The sequence below is a fragment of the Macaca mulatta genome, chromosome 12 (genome assembly GCF_049350105.2).
Source record: "Macaca mulatta isolate MMU2019108-1 chromosome 12, T2T-MMU8v2.0, whole genome shotgun sequence".
NCBI classification, from domain to species: domain Eukaryota; kingdom Metazoa; phylum Chordata; class Mammalia; order Primates; family Cercopithecidae; genus Macaca; species Macaca mulatta.
In genome coordinates, this window is record NC_133417.1 from 121,678,994 (window position 1) to 121,700,697 (window position 21,704).

The 21,704-nt window shown below is 44.6% G+C and overlaps 1 protein-coding gene and 2 long non-coding RNA genes across 6 annotated transcripts in view; 2 read left to right on the forward strand and 1 right to left on the reverse strand.

The window, feature by feature from the left end:
• Positions 1–5,380, forward strand: part of SMARCAL1 (SWI/SNF related, matrix associated, actin dependent regulator of chromatin, subfamily a like 1) — a 67,006-nt gene extending 61,626 nt beyond the window's left edge. For all 4 annotated transcript variants that reach the window (XM_077957520.1, XM_077957521.1, XM_028831093.2 and 1 more), the window contains exons 17-18: positions 672–768; positions 5,064–5,380. In XM_077957520.1, coding sequence (XP_077813646.1) covers positions 672–768; positions 5,064–5,303 — 337 coding nt within the window. In that variant the 3' untranslated portion in view covers positions 5,304–5,380. The remainder of the gene's footprint in view (positions 1–671; positions 769–5,063) is intronic.
• On the reverse strand, positions 407–21,696 carry LOC144333475 (uncharacterized). The gene is made up of 2 exons (XR_013402143.1): positions 21,489–21,696; positions 407–1,893 (listed from the first exon to the last, which is right to left on the reverse strand). It is a non-coding gene; the product is annotated as an uncharacterized LOC144333475 (long non-coding RNA).
• LOC144333476 (uncharacterized) lies at positions 21,290–21,661 on the forward strand. The gene is made up of 2 exons (XR_013402144.1): positions 21,290–21,430; positions 21,619–21,661. It is a non-coding gene; the product is annotated as an uncharacterized LOC144333476 (long non-coding RNA).
• Positions 21,697–21,704: the final 8 nt, after the last annotated feature.

Genomic DNA, 21,704 nt, shown 5'->3' on the forward strand with positions numbered 1-21,704 from the left:
AGACGTGAAGGCATTTGTTAGGACAGGGTGACAGTTTTTTACCTTTTATGATGTGCATTTATCTGGTGGGTACATCTTACATTGCTGCTGCTGGACCACAGGGAGGAAGTGGCTTACCCTGGACCATGTAGTGTACTTCGTTAGCAGAGCTGGAGTAAGATTTTCAACCTGGGGGTTTCTGTCTGTTACCTAAGTGAAAAATCTCAAAAAGCTCCTTCCCTTCATCTCCCTCTTCCTGATATTAAATTTCTTGATTATCTCATTCATTTCCACTACTTGTCTCTGTTTCCAGCCTTATGACTAAGGAGTCTTTCCTTTGCAATGTGTGTGGGCCACTCCTACTTCCCTCTGTTTAGTGGATTCGTTAATTGGGCACCTCATAACACTACCAGATTCAAAATTGTGTTGTAATGAGGCAGGATTTATTTCCTACACATCTTCCATTAGAAAGAATATGGAACCTGATGATATTCTTAGCCCTAAATTGGAGTTTTTACAAATGAGAGGGGGCAAATTTTTCAACATGGATGTTTGCGCCTTGAGAGATGCAAAGATGTGAAACTGTGAACAAGCCATGGTCCCATAAGAACAAGGAGGAGGGTGGCTTCATTTTCATTAGTCTGGTGGTTCTGCACAGGTTGTATTCACTGCAGCTTATTTCTCCCCAACAGGCCCCTGATTCAAGAGAAGATTAAAGTTCTGGCGGAAGCTGGGCTTTCTGAGACCAATTTTTCAGAAATGACAGAATCCACTGATTACCTCTACAAGGTAATGCCAGCACATGGCTCTTCACCCCTGGAGCAGAGGGAGGCATTAAGCTGTCTGCCAAGTCTTTGGGTCCTGAGTAGGAGGATGTGAATCACTCCTAGGGACCTCCCCTAGCCCCAGAGCTGAAAGCAATGGCCTGCAGTCATTCTCAGTTGAACCATGCATGCATCGCTTTATGGGGAAGTGATGGCATTAGCTCCTACAGCTGCTGACATTCCCGCACAGACTCCGAATGCTGCCTCTTCAATCAGACCGTTAGAAACTGACAAAACTCCCCATGGCAAATGTTGAATTGTTTCAGAAAGTACACAGCAACACCACACATAGGGCTGCCACAGGAATGTGTCCCCAGCACAGAATGGGGAGTGTTTAAAATAGGATACTGGCTTCACAGAACATATTTTCCCCTCTGTCATTTTATTTTATTCTCAGTGTCTCCCCACTTGATAGAGGGGTAAACTGAGACATGGCAGTGCAGTAGGCTTGCACAAAGTCACAGGGCATGTGAAGCCAGCCCAAGGAAGAAGGCTTCCTGACTTGGCCCAGCATTCTTCTTTTGAGTTCAGCCCCTTGTTGTAGAGGAGTATAAGAGGCATCCCTCCATAACCAGGCAGGCCTTGTCAAAGGTGCTGAGGGGGAAGGCTGTTGCCTCTGGACGGGACAGCCCTGGGCCCATCATGCCTGCCTGGCCTCAGTGCTCCAGCCCAGTGGCTGCCACAGACTCTTCCTCCCCCATTTCAGTGAAACACAATGGAGGGAGCAAGAGACCCAGAGCCTTTCGAAAGCTTGTTTTCCTTCCCCAGCTTGGATTGTTGGCCAGAAGGTGAAAACTAGGAGTATGGCCTCCTCGAGCACAGCTCATGGTTGAATTGTTTCTGCCAGAGCTTGAATCAGGTCTGAGCCTCATGCAGAAAGGGGCCTTACGGTAGCTTATCAGGAAAGTGAAGCACCTCCTCCTTCCTGTGAAATCACCATCAGAAGTTGAGTTAGGGCAAGCGTGGTGGTGCATACCTGTAGTCCCAGCTACTCGGGAGGAAAAGGTGAGGATCATTTGAGCCTAGGAGGTCAAGGCTGTAGTCAGCCATGATGGTCACTGTACTCCAGACTGGGCAACAGAGCAAGAGCCTGCCTCAAAAAAAAAAAAAAGGAAAAAGAAAGAAAAAAGTTTAAATAAATAAGAAGTTGAGTTAAATCTTATCGTTGACACCAAGACTTAAGACTCTGTGGATCTGCTCATTCACTTACATTTATTTAGCAAATAAATTCTTTCTTTGCAAGAATTTATTTGCTAAATATTGGGATAAATAAGACTCAGATCATATTTTTAAATGCAGATTGCAAATTATCCTTTCAGGCATATATAGTTAATAAGCCAATTTTAAAACAACCTTATTTTTAAGCTTTTTAAAGAACTCTCCAGTTCAGCTGAATGGTAAATGGTAACAGAGCCTAGGTTATCATATGCCTTTTGAAAAGAAAGAGCCTGAGCAGGTATAGTGGCTCAAGCCTCTAATCCCAGGCCGAGGTGGGCAGATAGCTTGAGCCCAAGAGTTTGAGACCAGCCTGGGCAACATGGTGAAACCCCCATCTCTACAAAAAAATACAAAAATTAGCCAGGCATGGTGGCACATGCCTGTATTCCCAGCTACTCAGGAGGCTGAGGCAGGAGGATTCTCTGGACCTGGGAGGCGGAGGTTGCAGTGAGCCAAGATCACACCACTGCATTTCAGCCTAGGCAACAGAGCTAGACCTTGTCTCAAAAAAGAAAAAAGCCTAGTTTTAAAGGAGTCTCACTTGAACTCATTTATTCCTCCTTGCCTTTCTCTTACTCTAAATTAGTTAAGAATTTCTACCTAAAATATAAATGCAAGGTAATATCAATGAGTTTTCTCAATATTTATTTTGATTAATAACTATATCAATTTATTTTTTAATTAAGATGGGGCTGAAAAATTTTAACAAACTACTAGAAAAAGAAAATGTTGCTTCCAATATAGGAGACAAAAGCAGAAGAGGTTATATCTCACTGAGATAGGCTTCCTTCTGAGAGGGGAAATGAAATATTAATCTGATCTTGGAACTCGCTTCCAATTAATTATGCATGCCCCAAGTTAGCATACAGTGTTGCCATCATCATAATCAAATGCACATTAGCAGCTTTTTCTACTTGGAATAGGCTGCCTTACAGGGTGGCATTTGCTTGACATTGCAGGCATTCAGAAAGAGGCTGATGAGGGCATCCTGGAGGAGGACATGTGGGTTATTTGGGGGTCAACCTTGATGATCTTTCATATCACTTCCCTCTCTGCAGGGCTGGGATCCTGAAAGGCTAGGAGATTTTGGGAGCAGGTTAATTGAATAATCTGAAGTTCTTAAGTGACAGGCTGTCATCAGTTTTCAAGGAACCCTCCTTCACCATTGTGGAGGGATTTGGTTAAGGAATAGTGAGAAACAGTGGCCAGCTGGCAAAGATCTGTACGCTGTTTGAAATGGAAAGAAACCTGAGGCAGGAAGTGCAATTGAGCTGTTGCAAATCCATGCAGTACCAAGTGATGTGGCCCAAGTAAAGATGGTGCCTAGAAGGAGAGAGGAGGGAACTGATGGGGGGAACAAACTTGCATGAGCCGAGGACTCTGCCTGGATGATTTCCACCTGGGAGACTACGAGAATGTAGGTAGACTATAAAAAATAGACTTACGGGAAGAGAAGCTGCTTTGGGAGTATAGGAGAGAGATGAGAGACCATTGATTTTTTATATTTATTTATTTATTTAGAGACAGGGTCTCACTCTGTCACCCAGGCTGGAGTACAGTGGCACTATCCCAGCTCACTGCAACCTCCGCCTCCCAGGCTCAAGTGATCCCCCCATCTCAGCCTCCCAAGTAGCTGGAACTACAGGCGCACACTGCCAACACCTGGCTAATTTTTTGTATTTTTGGTAGAGATGGGGTTTCGCCATGTTGCCCAGGCTGGTCTCTAATTCCTGAGCTTAGATGATCCCCCCGCCTCAGCCTCCCAAAGTGCTGGGATTACAGGCGTGAGCCCTCGCAGCCAGCCTTATTTTTATTTTTTTATTTTTATTTTTTTGAGACAGAATCTCCCTCTGTCACTCGGGCTGGAGTGCAGTGGCGTGATCGTGGCTCACTGCAACCTCTGCCTCACGGGTTCAAGCAATTCTTATGCCTCAGCCTCCCAAGTAGCTGGGACCACAGGTGTGCACCACCATGTCTGGCTAATTTTTTGTATTTTTAGTAGAGATGGGGTTTCACCATGTTGGCCAGGCTGGTCTCGAACTCCTGACCTCAGGCGATCCATCCACCTCGGCCTCCTAAAGTACTGGGATTACAGGCAAGAGCCACTGTGCCCAGCCAAGAGATCATTTGATTTTAAACCAGTTTAGTTTTATGAAACTGTGGGATGTCAGTGGAGATATGGAAAATATACCTCTGGATTGAAAAATGGTCAAGGTTGAAAATTTAGATGTAAGAAAGATCGGCAGAGGGGTGATAGTGATCGTGTGTTGTAGTGGTATCCACTGGTCATGGTTTTAACACTACACCATTGTCATCAATGTATAGATGCTGTTGGTAGGTATTTTGATTATTTGTAATTTAAGGTAATCAGAATAGGTACACATATCTACTTATGAATATGTTAAATGTGTGTATGTTTTTTCCACCACTTTGAAAATCAGGTATAAGCCATGGCTGAACACAGAGATTTGGAAGTCTAGGGGGCTGGGCACATGGTGGCTCACACCTGCAATCCCAGCATTTTGGGAAGCTGAGGTGGGCAGATCGTTTACACTCAGGAGTTTGAGACCAGTCTGGGCAACATTTAGTGAGATCCTGTCTCTTAAAAAATTTAAAAAATAAAAATAAATTTAAAAATAGAGATTTAGAAGTTGAATTACACCTTAACTGACCCTTAGTAGAGAAAGGCTTTGGAGGAAATGAGATCTTGAGTGCAGTATTGAAATAGTGATTTGGAAAGTTCGAAGGGAGAAAACATTTCCAATGTAAATTATAGCGTGAGAGCAGCTTCTTTGCACTCACAATCATTTCTTTTTCCTAACCCTGTGAGTGCAGAGAGGGTAAGATGTCAGTCACTAAAACAATGAGGCTGCTTTAGTGATGGTTTGCTGAGATGATGTGCACTTGCCATCATGTAGCGCCCTGACACCATAAAATGTGTGGTCTCTCATCTTTATATTCTCCCATCAGCCCCAGTGGAGAAGAGTCAGTGTTGGAGCTTGGGTTCTTCCTTTTATCTTTTCTTTTCTTTCTGTGATGAAGGACCCAAAGCAGCAGCAGATCTATGACCTATTCCAGAAGTCCTTTGAGAAAGAAGGAAGTGATATGGAGCTCCTGGAAGCAGCAGAGTCCTTTGACCCAGGAAGTGCTTCAGGAACATCTGGAAGTAGTTCCCAGAACACGGGAGACACCCTGGATGAAAGCTCATTGACAGCCAGTCCACAGAAGAAAAGGAGATTTGAATTTTTTGATAACTGGGACAGCTTTACCTCTCCCCTGTAAAAGGGGCAAAAAGAAAAAAAATAAAAAGTATTTTAAAATCATGGAATTAAAATAAAGTAATGTATTTTGTTTTAAAACTTTTTGCACTTCTCTTGCCATTGCAGCAGTGCCTGTGCCTGTGTCCAGGCTCAGCAGGAGACCAGGCCGAGCATCAACTTTCCATTCCTGTGTCATTATGTGTGGGCTTGCTTGGGGTCTTAACCTCTGCTCTTCTGGCTTAGGGATGGACACAGCAAGTCGTAGTAGTGGGTAATTCATGTTCTCTAAATAATGAGGTCCTTCCTACACAGTCCCCATAATCTAGAATTTTAAAATTTACTGACTCAACAAATATTTATAGGGCACCTAATTTGTGCAGGCACTGTCCTAGGTGCTGGCAGTCATTCATCCAACAAAAGACAAAGTATGAGCCTTTGTGGAACTTACGCAGTGGGAGAAGCAATGGTTGTAGGTTCTCTTTTCCAATACAACTCTTCATGGACACTGAAATTTGAATTTTATTAATGTTCATGTATCACAAATTATTCTTTTTTTTCTGCCATTTAAAAATGTAAAAACCATTCCTTGTTTACCAGCTGTACAGAAACCGACAGTGGGCTGGAAGTTGGTCACTGCCCATAGTTGCCAAACCTGGTTTAGAGCAGCATGGTCCAATAGTAATGTAATGCAAGCTGCATATGTGATTGTAACTTTTCTAATAGAAGATTTCAATTTAAGATTAATAATATAGGGAGGCTGAGGCAGGAGGATCACCTGAGGTCGGGAGTTCAGGACCAGCCTGACTAACATGGAAAAACCCTGTTTCTACTAAAATTATGAAATCAGTCAGGTGTGGTGGTGCATGCCTGTAATCCCAGCTACTTGGGAGGCTGAGGCAGGAGAATCACTTGAACCTGGGCGGCGGAGCTTGCAGTGAGCTGAGATCACGCCATTGCACTGCAGCCTGGGCAACAAGAGCAAAACTCTTATCTCAAAAATAAAAAAAGATTAATAATATATTTAACCCAATAGATTATGTTATTTCAATTTACAAACAATATTTAAAAATTATTAATGGGAAATTTTACATTATTGGGCTGGGCGCAGTGGCTCATGCCTGTAATCCCAGCACTTTGGGAGGCCAAGGTGAGTGGATCACTTGAGGTCAGGAGTTCCAGACCAGCCTAACCAACATGGAGAAACCCCATCTCTACTAAAAATACAAAAATTAGCCAGGTATGGTGGCACGCGCCTGTAATCCCAGTTACTCAGGAGGCTGAGGCACAAGAATCACTTGAACCTGGAAGGTGGAGGTTGCAGTGAGCCAAGATCGTGCCACTGCAATCCAGCCTGGGCAACAGAGCAAGACTCTGTCTCAAAAAAACAAATAAGAAATTTTACATTCTCTTTTCTGAACTAAGTCTGAAATGATGTATTTGACATGGGCAGCATCTCAATTTGGGCTAGCCACAGGTTTCACGTGCCCAGTAGCCATATGAGACTGGTGGCTCCTGTGTTGGAGAGCTCTGGTTTAGAGAGTGATGAGGGAGTAGGATGTCATGTGGGGAAGAGCAATAGTTGATAATGTTGAGGAGAGGGACAGAATGATGCAGAGCTCATAGGCCATAGAAAGGAATCTGGGTTTAATTCTGAATATGAATGGAAGCCACCAAATGGCTTTGAGCAGACATATGAGGCAATCTGATTATATTTTTAAAACTTATAAAATTATATATATATTCTTAAATAAAGACACAGCATCTCACTATGTTGCCAGACAGGTCTCAAATTCCTGGCCTCAAGTGATCCTACCACCTCGGCCTCCCAAAGTGCTGGGACTACAGGTGTGAGCCACTACGCCTGGCCCTTTTTTATTTTTTATAAATATAATCAGGCCCAACATAGCAACACCCTGTCTCTATTTAATAAAATAAAATAAAAAGTATTTCACGCCAATGCATGTGCAGAAATAGAGCAGGAAAGGTGGGCAGAGGGAACGCTTAGGTAGGAAGCTATGAAGCTATTGTGACTATCCATGGGGTTGGTGCTGGAGTGTGGCTGAGTATGGGCTGCACCATGGAGGAGATGAGAAGTGGTTGGGTTCTGGACGTATTCTGAAAGAAGCGATGGAACGATATGTGTAGATAGATTGACTGTGGGGCATTTGTGGAAGAGAGGCTGGGACTTTGGTGTTGGCGTGAGCAACGTGGTAAGAGAAGAAAGAGTGGGAAGGGGAGGTTGGGGAGCCGGGTAAAATCAAGGGTTTGGTTGCGGACTTGTTGAGTTTGAAATGGCTGGGAGATAATCTAGCAAACTTGGAGACACCCCACCCAGATCCCCTTCAAGGAGGGGCTTGCTCAGCTGTGGGGAGTGAAGCTGGCAGATGACTTCCACCTGGCCACAACTGGTCTGCAGAAAGCCACTTTGTCTGAGGTCACACCCTTCTTAAGGCAGCTTGCATCCATGACTGAGCAGGGCAGGGCACAAAGGCTGGGCCACTTTGGCCTGATGCAGGGCAGCTCTGATGAAATACTTAACATCGTGTTACAAGTCCCTGCATATTCAGTACAGGAACATGCTATATAGTTTGTAGCCTAGGGGCAATAGGCTAGACCATATAGCCCAGGGACTATGTCCTGGGCAGTACTCGCTGCAGAGCTCCCTGCTGGATTGTCTAAGGTTCCTGCAGGCCTGTATCACAGTTCCCCTCTCCCCATGCCAAACAGGCCTCCATCCCCTTCCTTTCACCGGTGTTAATCCCTAATAGATATCTTGTGCCCCAAACTCTGTCTTGGTGCCTGTTTCTGGAAAACCCACACAATCTAGCAAGATCCAAGTGGAGATGTCCTGCAGGCAGTTTGGATGTGTGAGTCTTCAGACTGTGGAAAGGTTAGAGAAAGAGCTGTGGATTCTGCCCCAGCATGGGCTGAATGAGGTCACCAAGAGGGTAAGAGTGGCTTACAAAAAAAAAAGCAGTTCTGACTGACCCCCACAAACTGCAACATAGAGAGACGACTGTGTAGGGAAGTAAATGAGGAAGAAAACCAGAATGGGTGTCCAGGAATGGTAGTTTTTGGGATTTTTTGTTTGTTTTTTGAGACAGAGTCTCACTCTGTTGCCAGGTTGGAGAGTAGTGGCACGATCTTAGCTCACTGCATCCTCCACCTCCAGGCGACTCTTCTGCCTCAGCCTCCCGAGTAGCTGGGATTACAGGCACCTGCCACCACGCCCGGCTACTTTTGTATTTTTTGTAGAGATGGAGTTTCACCATGTTGGCCAGACTAGTCTCGAACTCCTGACCTCAAGTGATTCGCTCGTCTCAGCCTCCCAAACTACTGGGATTACAAGTGTGAGCCCCCGCACCCAACCAGGAATGGGAGTTTTTAAAAGTATTTTACCAAAGAAGGAGCTGCTGCTCTAACTGGTCTTACAGAAGGGCAGTGAGCCAGATGTACGTTAGAGTTTAGAGTTAGTGCAATTTTCACAGCAGCAATGAAAGATGCTTAATTTGTCTGACGTCATGGTGTGTGGATTTGTTAGACTTAAATTGTTTTCACTATTCAGTACTTACTAGGTGCCAGGCACTGGACTAAGTGCTTTACATAATTGTCACACTTAATGCAATCTTGGAGGAAGGTAGTGGTATTTTGATTGTGCAGGTGAAGAAACTGAGCCAAGAAATAGTACAAATTGCTCGAGTCTAGCTAAGAAGCTAAGAAGTGGCATAGCAGAAACTGCAACCAGGCCACCCCACCCCTACAGCCCACCCATAGGTGTGCTGTTCCCCAGCAGGAGGCCCAGTGGTGCCTTGGTGGTCCGTTAGCTGAGTTTGGTACATGGCTCCCTTCCTGAAGGGCTTGGCCCTGGCTGGAAGTCGGTCTCTGCAGTCCACCTGCTGGCTCTCTGCAGCAGAGAACAGGAAGACACTGGAATGCACCACTTTCTTATCCTTTTTAATTCCCTTTCCTGAGCTTCTCAAAAGCTCCAGTTGACAGAGTAGATCTTTTGAGGCCACCTAACCCCCTTCACTGTTGTTCAGGGTGGGGGCGGGGGAGGCTTCCTGACACCTCAGCACAGTTGGGACCAGGGCATCCATGTCCTGCGTAAGGAAGGCTCTGGCCTCAGGAAATGAGTGAAGATGATCACCTTGCTGCATGGCGTGCAGCTGCTGTGCTTCAAGCTGGTCACTGTGTCAAGCTGCCAGCTGCTCCTTAGGCCAGATCTCTTCCAGAAGGCCCAGTCTAAGCATCTGAGTCTAAGTGGCATCAGTTGCTTCTCCCAGCTTGCTGAGGAGGACTGTGGGATTAGCCCTTGAGTCTGCTTTCCACTGGCTTATCCTGCCACGAGGAGCTCTGCTGTGGCCCCAGATCTCCATAAATAACTAGGCCTTTGGTCCCCTCATTATCTGCTGAAATGAAAATCCGGGGCCAAAGGCCGAGAGAATGTCTTGTCTTGGCTTTCCTTTGGGCCACCTGAATTTTCTTAAATATTCTCACTCCTAGCTCTTTGTTTTAATTTTGTTAGATATACCAGTTTGACATTTGACTATTATAACAGTGACTTGTGTCTTGTCAGAAGCTTTCCAGAGGACAAATGTTGGCTCTATCTAAATTTTATTATAATTTTGTCCAAATCAGGCACTCAGTTTTCGAAGAGCAAAAATCAGAGCAATGGGTGCAGTTTCATCTAGTAAGCTATACTACACCCCCTTGTGAGTGGTTGCTCTGAAAAGCCAATTATAGTCATTCACCACATAACAACTTTTGGTCAACAATGGACTGCATGTACCATGGTGGTCCCTTAAGATTATAATGGAGCTGGAAAATTCGTGTTGCCTAGTGTCTGTCATAGCCATCGTAATGCTGTAGCACAATGCATTACCTTTCCTATGTTTAGATATGTTTAGATACAGAAACACTTACCATTGTGTTACAAGTGCCTACATATTCAGCACAGTAACATGCTATACAGGTTTGTAGCCTAGGAGCAATACGCTAGACCATATAGCCCAGGCGTTTACTGGATGCTACTATCTAGGTTAGCATAAGCACACTCTGTGAGATTCATGCAATGACAAAATTGCCTAACGATGAATTTCTCAGAATGTATCCTGATTATTAAGTGATGCATGACTGTACATCACCTCATGGCTATTGCCCTTGGAGGTTTATAATTGGCAATGGACCCAGAGATTAATGCAGGTATGGAGAAGGACATAGTCGTTCACGTCCTGTGTGGCATAATGGGAGGTGGTCCAAGAGGGACAGACCCTGTATAAAAAGAAATGCTAAAATTGTACATAAATTTTGCCCACATGTTGTTTGCATGGATTTTTGCAGACTTAGGGGTCTTCTCAATGGAAACAACACAGTCACTTCATTAGGGAAAAATCTTTGGAATGAGTCAAGGACCAGGAAGTAGAAAGGATTTTGGATCACAGGCAGATCTTGAGAGAACTTCAGGAAGGAATATTTCTTCCTCACCTGCCCCAGTGCCCATCCAAAGCCTCTGCTCTGTGTATCTGAATCACATGGCTTGAGAAACATGAAGAAGCCCTCACCCGGGGCCCTGTGGACATCTCCCGAGATGCTTCCACCTGCCTGCTGCTCACTCAGTCCCCACCAGAATTTTGATGCAGCTTTTATGTGGGCTCTATGGACTTGGATCTCTTAGGATCTCATTCTCTATTCCCATTAACAGTTTCTCCTCCAGGAATGTGGTTAGGATACGATGGTATACAATGGTTATGCTTCAAAAATAAAAGTGAAATGTACAGGTGATTTTAGAGACCTTCATACCCAGTGTTGCTATGGTGAATCACCGATCATCATTAAATTACTAAAGTCCTGCTGTATTCACCCCGGAACCTGCAGCACAGAGTGGCCCTTGTGATATTGCAAGAAGTCAGGTCAGTGGCTGCCAATGGGAGGCCTTGCTCTCGTTCCTTGCAATTTGGTGCCCTTATTTATTTATTTATTTATTTATTTATTTATTTGAGGCAGAATCTCACTCTGTCACCCAGGCTGGAGTGCAGTGGGGCGATCTCAGCTCAGTGCAACCTCCACCCACTGAGTTCAAGGAATTCTCCTGCCTCAGCCTCCCGAGTAGCTGGGATTACAGGCACCCGCCACCACATCTGGCTAATTTTTATATTTTTGGTAGAGATGGGGTTTCACCATGTTGGCCAGGGTGGTTTTGAAGTCCTGACCCTAGGTGATCCACCCACCTTGGCCTCCCAAAGTGCTGGGATTACAGGCGTGAGCCACCGCACCCTGCCTGGTGCTCATATTTAAAACCATTATTCGTCTGTAGTCTTAGTAAATATGGCCTGTTGAGCCTCCATCTGAGGCCTCTAGTTGAACCTCACTTTTAGCTGTTCTGGAAAAAAACGAACTCTCTCTTTGAGATGTCGCTGAGGTCCTCCAAAGCAAATTTTATTTATACCATGTAGCCTATCTATTTTAAGTTAGACCATCCCATATGTACCTCTGAAATTTGTTAAGAGTCACCTAGCCAGTTCTGCATAATTCAGCAAAAGACACTTGGGCTTATTTATATAGAGAGTGAATATCACTGGGTTTAAAGTGGTATTAATATTTCCACACTAACTCCTTTTCCTCCTCCATTTCACAGCACAGTCCAGATCCCCAGAACTGTGTTTTCTGGAAGCGTCAACTGAAATGAAGAAAATCTGGGCCCATCTCCTCCCACTCCTGTCCCTGCCATCAATTGTACCCTTATAGGATTTTACTAGACATCCCCTCTGGCCCCTGGAGCTGGTCTCTGCCTTCCCTCACCAGGGTCACTGAGAGGTATCTTGTTTCCTGAGTGATCCTGGTTGATTTCTGCCTCTAGGGCTGGCATCAAGGAAGCCTCTAAGAGGCAGCAAAGGATCCTGTTAGTCTTGATCCACTTGTGCTTGAATTAATCATGTCTTTTTCCTTCTTGGCTTCAGAGGAGCCTTTTTCTAGATCAGTGGGAGAGCTGAGAAATCGAGCAGGAGGTGTCATCCCCACACCACTGGCTCTGAGGTGTTGCCTTGTCTGTTCATTCTTGTCTGTTAGAACCTCAATGCTCAGAAAGTTCTATCCTCTTTTTTGCAAAGGGGAGAGAATGAAGTCCAACCTTATATTTACTCCATCCTCCCACTTCTCACCAAGTTCAGAATTACCAACATAAAAAGTGGCTTGGAAGTTTAAAGAGGGTTAATCGGAGAAGTCTCTGCTACCTGTGTTGTGTTTTGGTTTTGTGTTTTCCTGTGAGGTCTCAGTGAAGGAAATGAATTCCTGACCACAGCAGAAAGCATTAAGAAGCCTGTGAGTCACAGTCTTTTGGGCATGATGACAATCAACAGTTATTTGATTTTGCAAGATCCTCTGCACACATGTCTCTCCCACCCCCTATTCAACAGATTTTGAGGCTCTTTTTCTCTTTTTTTAACCCCTCTTTTTGGGGGCAAAAGACAATATACAGAAAAGTTCATAAAACAATTTACAGTTTAACAAAATATTTTAAAATAAACATCCATGTAACCATGACCCCAAGGTTATAAAAATAGTATGTTGTGAGGTCAGGTGCGGTGTCTCATGCTTGTAATCCCAGCACTTTGGGAGACCGAGGCAGGCGGATCACCTGAGGTCGGGAGTTCGAGACCAGCCTGACCAACATGGTGAAACCACATCTCTACTAAAAAAAAAAAAAAATAGCTGGGCGTGGTGGTGCATGCCTGTAGTCCTGTAGTCCCAGCCACTCAGGAGGCTGAGGCAGAAGAATCACTTGAACCCAGGAGGCAAAGGTTGCAGTGAGCTGAGATCGTGCCACTGCACTCCAGCCTGGGCCACAGGGTGAGGCTGCCTGGGCAACAGAGCAAGACTTCGTCTAAAAAAAAAAAAAAAAGAAAAGAAAATAGTATGTTGTAGAAGCTTTTGTGTTTTGCCTTTAATGTTTAGATCTACAATCCACCTGCAGTTTATTTTTGTATATGGAGCGAGGTAAGGCCAAGGTTAATTTTTTCTATATGAATATGCAGTTAGCTCGGCACCACTTACGGAAAAGGCGGTCCTTCCACCTACTGCTCTGCAGTGCCTTCTTTCCAATATTATGAACTTGATGTAAAAATACATCTAAGGCTGGGTGTGGTGGCTCATGTCTGTAATCCCAGCACCTTGGGAGGCCAAGGCAGGCAGATGACCTGAGGTCAGGAGTTTGAGACCACCCTGGCCAACATGGTGAAAACCCGTCTCTACTAAAAATGCAAAAAAAAATTAGCTGGACATGGTGTTGGGCGCCTGTAATCTCAGCTACTCAGGAGGCTGAGGCAGGAGAATCACTTGAACCTGGGAGGCGGAGGTTGCAGTAAGCTGAGATCGTGACACTGTACCCCAGCCTGGGCAACAGAGTGAGACTCCATCTCAAAAAAAAAAAAAAATTCATCTAGAAATGTATAAGCTCAAAAATAAGAGTCCTGCATTCTCCTCCCTCCCGCCCTCAGCCCTACCTCCTAGAAGTAATAACTAAATAATTTGAGATGAAGCCATTTGTAATTCATTCTCTATGCATACAAATATATGCAAAATACACATAGAATGTTTTTACAAAAATTTTATCAAATTCTTCATACTGAAAATGACTCACTTCACATGATGTATTTGACCATTGTTTCATATTGATCTACCCATTAAATTATTATTTATTTATTTAGTTATTTAGTTAGTTATTTTTTGAGACAGAGCCTCTCTCTGTCGCCCAGGCTTGAGTGCAATGGTGTGATCTCAGCTCACTGCAACCTCCGCCTCCTGCTACTCGTTAAACTAAGTTTAATCCAATGCTGCCTCGTTACATATTTTAAAGTCGGCCTAAAAGTTTCTCTGTACAGAGTGAACTGTAACCTAACTGGATTGGTAAACAGACTGGGACCCACGCTTGTAACAAGTAGCCAAGTTTCAGGCAATTACTGCAGCCACATTTCAGCCAATCACAGGTGGCTAACCATTTGCACTGTGTTCAAATAAGGCAAATGTGGAGTTGCAACCAATCCAGCTCTTTCTGTCCTCACTTCCCTTTTCTGTATGTTACTTTCTTTGTTCTGTCCATAAATGTGATCCAACCATGTGGCAACCCTGGAGCTGCTCTGAACCTCTCTGGTTGTGGGGCCTGTCCAATTCACAAATCATTCTTTGCTTAATTAAACTCTATTAAATTTAATTTGTTGAAAGTTTTTCTTTTAACATACCTTATCCCACTTAAGAGTTGCCAAGTGACTAGTCTTTACACGTGCACTTCCTGTGTAAATGCTCTGTGACGGGTCCATTAATAACTAGAACAAGTTTAAACGGAATTTGAGGCGAGAAGGAGGAAAGGAATGGAGGGTTGCCTAAGTTAATTTCCCACACTCTTATTCTTGCGGGGCATCCAGGACTGCCTTGGAGGGCCTCACCTCTCCTGCTGGGTCAGCTCTTACCTGTGGCTCTGGGCTCACAGGGCTCTCAACAATGCTGTATGGGCCCCACTCCTGTCTGTGGCCACCAGGGCCTTTGTGGAGAGCAGGCTCTCTTGAGGCACGAAGTGAAAGAAAAACGCCCCGATAAATCCTTTCTGTCTCCAGCACAAGAAGAATCTGGAATGACGCTTGCACCTCAGATTTCTTTCAAGAATAAAATGTTCCATATGCCTCAAGAGAACTGGTTAATAGCTACAAGAACTCCTCTCTGGAGGCAACTTTTAACTTATTTATTTTTCTTTATTTTTATTTATTTATTTTGAGACAGAGTCTTGCTCTGTCACCCAGGCTGGAGTGCAGTGGCGCAATCTCAGCTCACTGCAAGCTCCGCCTCCTGGATTCACGCCATTCTCCTGCCTCAGCCTCCCGAGTAGCTGGGACTACAGGCGCCCGGCACCACACCTGGCTAATTTTTTGTATTTTTTTTTTTAGTAGAGATGGAGTTTCACCACGTTGGCCAGGATGCTCTCGATCTCCTGACCTCGTGATCCACCCGCCTCGGCCTCCCAAAGTGCTAGGATTACAGGCATGAGCCACCGCGCCCAGCCAACTTACTTATTTTTCTAAAGGCAAACAGTGAATGTTGAGGGCTCCTTAAGAGCAGAGGTGAATCAGCAGTGATTTTTACTGAGTTTTTTATGGGGACACATTACAGTTAACATTCTCTACACCGGATGTCCTCTAATAGGGATGGAAATTTATGAGCCCACAGATAAGACAAATTGAGACTTTAGGAGAGGGCCAATTCTCTGAAGTCACTCAGAGCTGATTTCATGAGTGCTATTTGTACATCCTCAAGCCTGCTATTTAAAGAGAATTGTTCAGTTTTGACAAAATTGCTCTGAACATGAACAATTTCCTCCTATTATGGAGTGTCTCATTTTCAGCTGCTTATTGCATTCCTACTCATGCATTCCCTCTTCTCTTGCTCTCTCTCTCTCAGACCCCCTGAAGGCCAGAGACGTAGGAGGCTCTGCAGCGGAGGGCATGGGGGAGGCAGCACATTTGCTAACTAGCGCCAGCCCAGGATGGCTCACCTCAGCTCTGCCTGGACTGCCCCAGCATGAAGCTGACTCACCCACTCCCCAGATCAATTGAGCACCATCCTGCTTGGCCAAGAGGCACAGTCTGAAAAGGGAGGACTGTGGTGAGTGTTTAAGATTCCTTCCACTAGTTTTCGTTGTTTGTACCAATATGGATATGTTTTTGTTTTAATTTATAGTTTTCTGGAGGCAGGCATTGTTTAGGTGGAGAGCTTTCCAGACAACCCCAAAATGCAGTGCATTTCCCTTCTGAAGGAAGAGGGACTTGTTCCCTTGGCCCCTTGCCATCTTCCACCCTAACCTATGGGGGCAGAGGGTGCATGAGGCCTGTGGTGGAAGCGAAACATCTGCAGCACGTCTCACTCCCTTTGTGGGCCTCAAGTAGCAGTTACCATGACTGTAGTGGTTTCATTGTGTTCAAACTAAAGAAATTAAGGAGAAAAGAGATGGGCATATTTTTCAGGGAAAGGAGAAGGCAGATCTTCTGCAGTTCCTTGAGTATGGCAGAAGAGGAGAGAGGATTGAAAAGGCAGAAAGAGGGCTGGGCGCAGTGGCTCACGCCTGTAATCCCAGCACTTTGGGAGGCCGAGGCGGGCGGATCACGAGGTCAGGAGATCGAGACCATCCTAGCTAACACAGTGAAACCCCATCTCTACTGAAAATACAAAAAATAGCCGGGCGTGGTGGCGGGTGCCTGTAGTCCCAGGTACTCCGGGGGCTGAGGCCGGGAATGGCGTGAACCCGGGAGGCGGAGCTTGCAGTGAGCCCGAGATGGCGCCAGGGCACTCCAGCCTGGGCAACAGAGCCAGACTCTGTCTCAAAAAAAAAAAAAAAAAAAAAAAAGAAAGAAAGAAAAGAAAAGGCAGAAAGAGATGTTGAAATCAGGTAGCAGCAGCATCTCAGCAAACACACTGGCCAGTATTTTAAAATGTCCACTAGACACTTCATGAAAGTTATTTTATCCTCTGGAGACCCTTAAGAGGTGTATAGTGTACTCATTCTGCAGCTGAGGAGAGACCTAGAGATCTGAATCATGTGATACAGTGGAGAGAACACACGTCTAGATGTCACTTAATGGCTATGTGACCTTGGGCAAGTCATTTGACCTCCGTGGGCCTCAGTTTCCAGTTTGGGTTTCCAGAGAAACCAAAACATATAAAACGCTTCATATACCCATCACCATTATACCATGCAAGGTAACTATCCCCCATTCAACAGATATTACTGCTGTCATGTCAGGCTTTTGTATAGGTCCTGGGATGCAGAGGTGAACAACATAAGCCCTGTTCTCATGGAATTGACTTGTGGTGACCTCTTTGGGTGGTGGTGGTTGTTTTAAAATAGACTTTATTTTGTAGAACAGTTTTAGAATTATATTAAAAAAAAATTGGGGAGAGAGTAGCTTTTGTATACCCTTACCCAATTCTCTCTATTGTTAACATTTTTTTTTTTTTTTTGAGACGAAGTCTTGCTCTGTCGCCCAGGCTGGAGTGCAATGGCACGATCTCAGCTCACTCCACCCCCACCTCCCAGGTTCAAGTGATTCTCCTGCCTCAGCCTCCCGAGTAGCTGGGATTATAGGCACGTGCCACCATGCCTGGCTAATTTTTTGTATTTTTAGTAGAGACAGGGTTTCACTGTGTTAGCCAGGATGGTCTCAATCTCCTGACCTTGTGATCTGCCCACCTCGGCTTCTCAAAGTGCTGGGATTACAGGCGTGAGCCACCGCGCCCGGCAACGTCTTAACATTAGTATGGTAAATTGGTTACAATTCATAAAGCAAGATTAATACATTATTACGACCTAAAGTCTATAGTTTATTTGGATCTTCCTAGTTTTTAACGTATTGTCTTTTTTTGTTCTAAGACATCATGTTACATTTAGTCATCATGTCACCTTAGGCTCCTCTTGGCTGTGACAGTTTCTCAGGCTTTCCTGGTTTGACAGTTTTAAGGAGCCCTGGTGAGGTATATTGAAGGATGTCCCTCTTTTGGAGTTTGTCTATTGTTCTCACAATTAGCCTGAGATTATAGGTTTTGGGAGAAAGATCACAAAGGCAAAATGCCATTTTCATTCCACATCAAGGGGACATACTAATAAGATGATTTATCACTTTTGATGTTGACCTTCATCACCTTGGCTGAGGTCGTGTTGGCCATAAAGTTACTCTTTTTTTCCCTTTCTATACTGTGCTCTTTGGAAGGAAGTCATTCTGTGCAACCCACACTAAGGAAGTGGGGAGTTATGCTCACCCTTGAGGGCAGAATATCCACATAAATTATTTGAAATTCTTCTTGGCCAGGCGCAGTGGCTCACGCCTGTAATCCTAGCACTTTGGGAGGTCGAGGCAGGTGGATCACGAGGTCAGGAGTTCGAGACCAGCCTGGCCAATATGGCGAAACCCCATCTCTACTAAAAATGCAAAAATTAGCTGGGCGTGATGGTGCATGCCTATAGTCCCAGCTGCTCAGGAGGCTGAGGCAGGAGAATTGCTTGAACCTAGGAGGCAGAGGTTGCAGTGAGCCAAGATCATGCCACTGCACTCCAGCCTGGGTGACAGAGCAAGACTCGGTCTCAAAAAAAAAAAAAAAAAAAAAATTCTTCTGCAAAAGAGAATTGCCTCTTGTCCTTCATTTATTTATTTAGTCTATCATTTATTTATACCCACGTGGACCCATGGATATTTATTTTACACTTGGGTTATAAATCAATACTACTTTATTTATTGCTCAAAAATTTCTAGCTTTGGCTATTCGGAGTTCTTTCAGTTGACTCCTATGTCTCTCTGACATATCTCCATCAGTGTAGGGTTTTCTGAACATTTCCTTACTTTCTGGCACTACAAGATACTGCAGGCTCACCTTGTATATTTCCTGCTGCAGTCCTAGAATGAGTCACTTCTCTAAGGGGCCCTGGTTCCTTTCATTAAAGAATGATATTATAAACCAAGATCTGGGGTCCAGGCATAGTGGCTCATGCCTGTAATTCCAGCACTCTGGAAGACTGAGGCTGGAGGATTGCTTGAACCCAGGAATTCCAGACCAGCCTGGGCGACATGGTGAGACCGTCTCTACAAAAATAAAAAAATTATCTGAGCACTATTCAGGAGACTGAGGTGAAAGGATTGCTTGAGCCTGGGGAGGTCAAGGCTATAGTGAGCTGTGATCACACCACTGCACACCAGCCTGGGGGACAGAGCAAGACCCTGTCTCAAAACAAAACAAAACAAAACAAATAAAAACAAACCCTGAGATCTGGGGCGGTAGGTATACTCGTTGTTACTGGAGATGTTTGGATTTTTTTTAATGGGAGTTTTTTAGATTATAAAAGAAACACATGCTTATTATAAAAGATAATTAGAAAATTCAAAAATGTATGCAAAAATCAATTTAACTATTTCCACTATCCACTACTTTTTGCTTTTTCTCCTCCTTGAATTTATACAGCCAGAGTTGGAATAACAGATTGGGGAGGATAAAGAGACTACTACCCTTTATCCACAAAAATGTGCAAGATGTGATGACATAAAGCACATGGTAGGTCACTGCCCCAATGGCACTCAAAGTCTGGAAGCTCTTCCTGGAATCATGGGAGGGAAGAACGGGACAGGACCTTGGAGACCACCTGGTCCAGCTCCTTGTAAATAAAGACGGTGGTTGCTGGGAGGTGGGGAGGTGGTTCTTCATGTGGGGACTGTGGCTTACCTAAAGTCAAACCACAAGGTAGTTACAGAGCCTGGCCCAGACTGAGTGCCAGGGACCTGATTCTAATTCAAGTATGTTTTTTCATAATGTGCTTTTTCAGTGCACTAAATATTATGATTTAGAGTAGTACAAGCCAGCAATTAGGAGAACTAACTTTGGGGTCAGACAGACCGGATTTGAGTTTTAATTGCTGTGTGACATTGAGCAAGATTCTTAACTTCCCTGAGATTGAGTTGCTTTTTTCTTTTTTTTTTTTGTTTTGAGAAAGGATCTCACTCTGTTGTCCAGGTTGGAGTGCAATGGTGTGATCATAGCTCACTGTAACCTCTGAACTCCTGGGCTAAAGCAATCCTCACATTTCAGCCTCCTGAGCAGCTAGAACCACAGGTGTGTGCCACCATACCTGGCTTATTATTTTTACTTTTTGTGGAGATGGGGTCTTGCTATATTGTCCGGGGTACCTAGAACTCCTGGCCTCAAAGAATCCTTTGCAAGAGAGACTCTGTCTCAAAAATTAAAAAAAAAAAAAAAACAAAAACAAAAAAACAGAAAAAAGAAAGAATATAATAACTTGTCAGAGGTCCCACAGCTGGTAAATAGTTGTTTTGAACCCAGACTGAATCCAGAGCCTCTAAGTTCCTAATCATTACATGAGACTTCCTCTCTTTTTCTTAGTAATGAAGATAATCATTCCTATCATAAAGGATAATGGAAAATTAAATGAGCACATCCATATAAAATACTCAGTGCCTACCATGTGTTACCTTCCAACAATTGTAACCATATAAAGTGCATAGCTGTCTACAAGTTGCTGTGATTTGATTTATATATATTTTTTGAGACAGGCTCTCACTCCGTTGCCCACGCTGGACTGCAGTGGCGTAATGACAGCTTAGTGCAGCCTCAACCTCCCAGGCTCAAGTGATCTTCTCACCTCAGCCCAGGTATGCAAGTTGATTTTAATATAATTGTGAGGAAAAGTGAACAGGTGCAAAATTATTTGAGACAGTTAATATTGTTAATATTAAGCTTCGGGAACGGAAGCTACTTGTTAGCAGAGTTCTGATTGGAATTAGGGCCACACAATGCCTTTCAGCTCTCATGGTCTTTCTTGGTCCTCAAATCATGGATTCTCTCTTACAGTCTTATTCCAGTATTTTTCTGAGCTTCTTATCCTCTGGATTAGCCATCCCCTGAAAAAAGGCAGCCAAACTTCCTAGTGTGTGTGTTCTACATAAAGAAAGAAAATCATGTGTCTAGTCCCAGAACACACCCTCCCCACCCCGGGCCTCAACTAGAAATCCAGTTCTTCCCTGCTGACCCCTTTGAGAGACCTGGAGGGACAGAGAATTGATGGTGGGCAGAGGTTAAGATGTTAGAGTTTAAGGGTTCAGGCCTGGACCAGGAAGCTGCCTAACAGCCTAGTGTGGGGCCATGGGAGTGGGTTCTGAAATGAAGTGGAAGGCGGGCCATCCGCACTGAGATGGAGCAGCTGGAACACAAAACTCCAAGGTGACTGTTAACTTTTCCCCAGCCTTCCAATTTCAGACTTTCCTCAGGGAACGCCAGGCTCTTCTGAATTAGTCTCGGGCGGAACCATCGTCCTTTCCTTCAGAACTCTGATCAGTTTGAACTATCTAACTTCTTAATGTGGCTATACGATTGTTTGCTGCTGGCCTGCAACTTGTTCTGGGAGTGGAACTTTGGATTTTAGTCACTACTGTCGCTAGCAGCCTGCCGTCAGCCACTTTTAGAGAGTATAATGCAGCAGGGAAAGAAATGAGATTTGGAATAGAGACGGGGTTTCATCCTGCTGACCAGGCTGGTCTCGAACTCCTGACCTGCCCCGCCTCCCAAAGTGTTAGAATTAAGGCGTGAGCCACTGCGCCCAGCCCCACAGAGGTAAGATTTATGCACTTCTCCAAGCCAAGCGCTGTGCATCGAATGGAGGAACTCGTACCTTTGCAGGATTTTGTAATATATCTGAAATAATCTGGACGTGCTTCTGCTATGGTTGTTTGTCGCCATAGTTTGCGAATCCGGGTAAACCTGGGTGAGAGAGACACCTTACAATTGCAAACATTTCTCAGGAGGTCGCCGGAAAACGCCCGAACCATAGAGCTCAGTTCCTAGCTAGGCCTCCACCAGCCACTTCCGCTCGTCTGCCTAATACCGC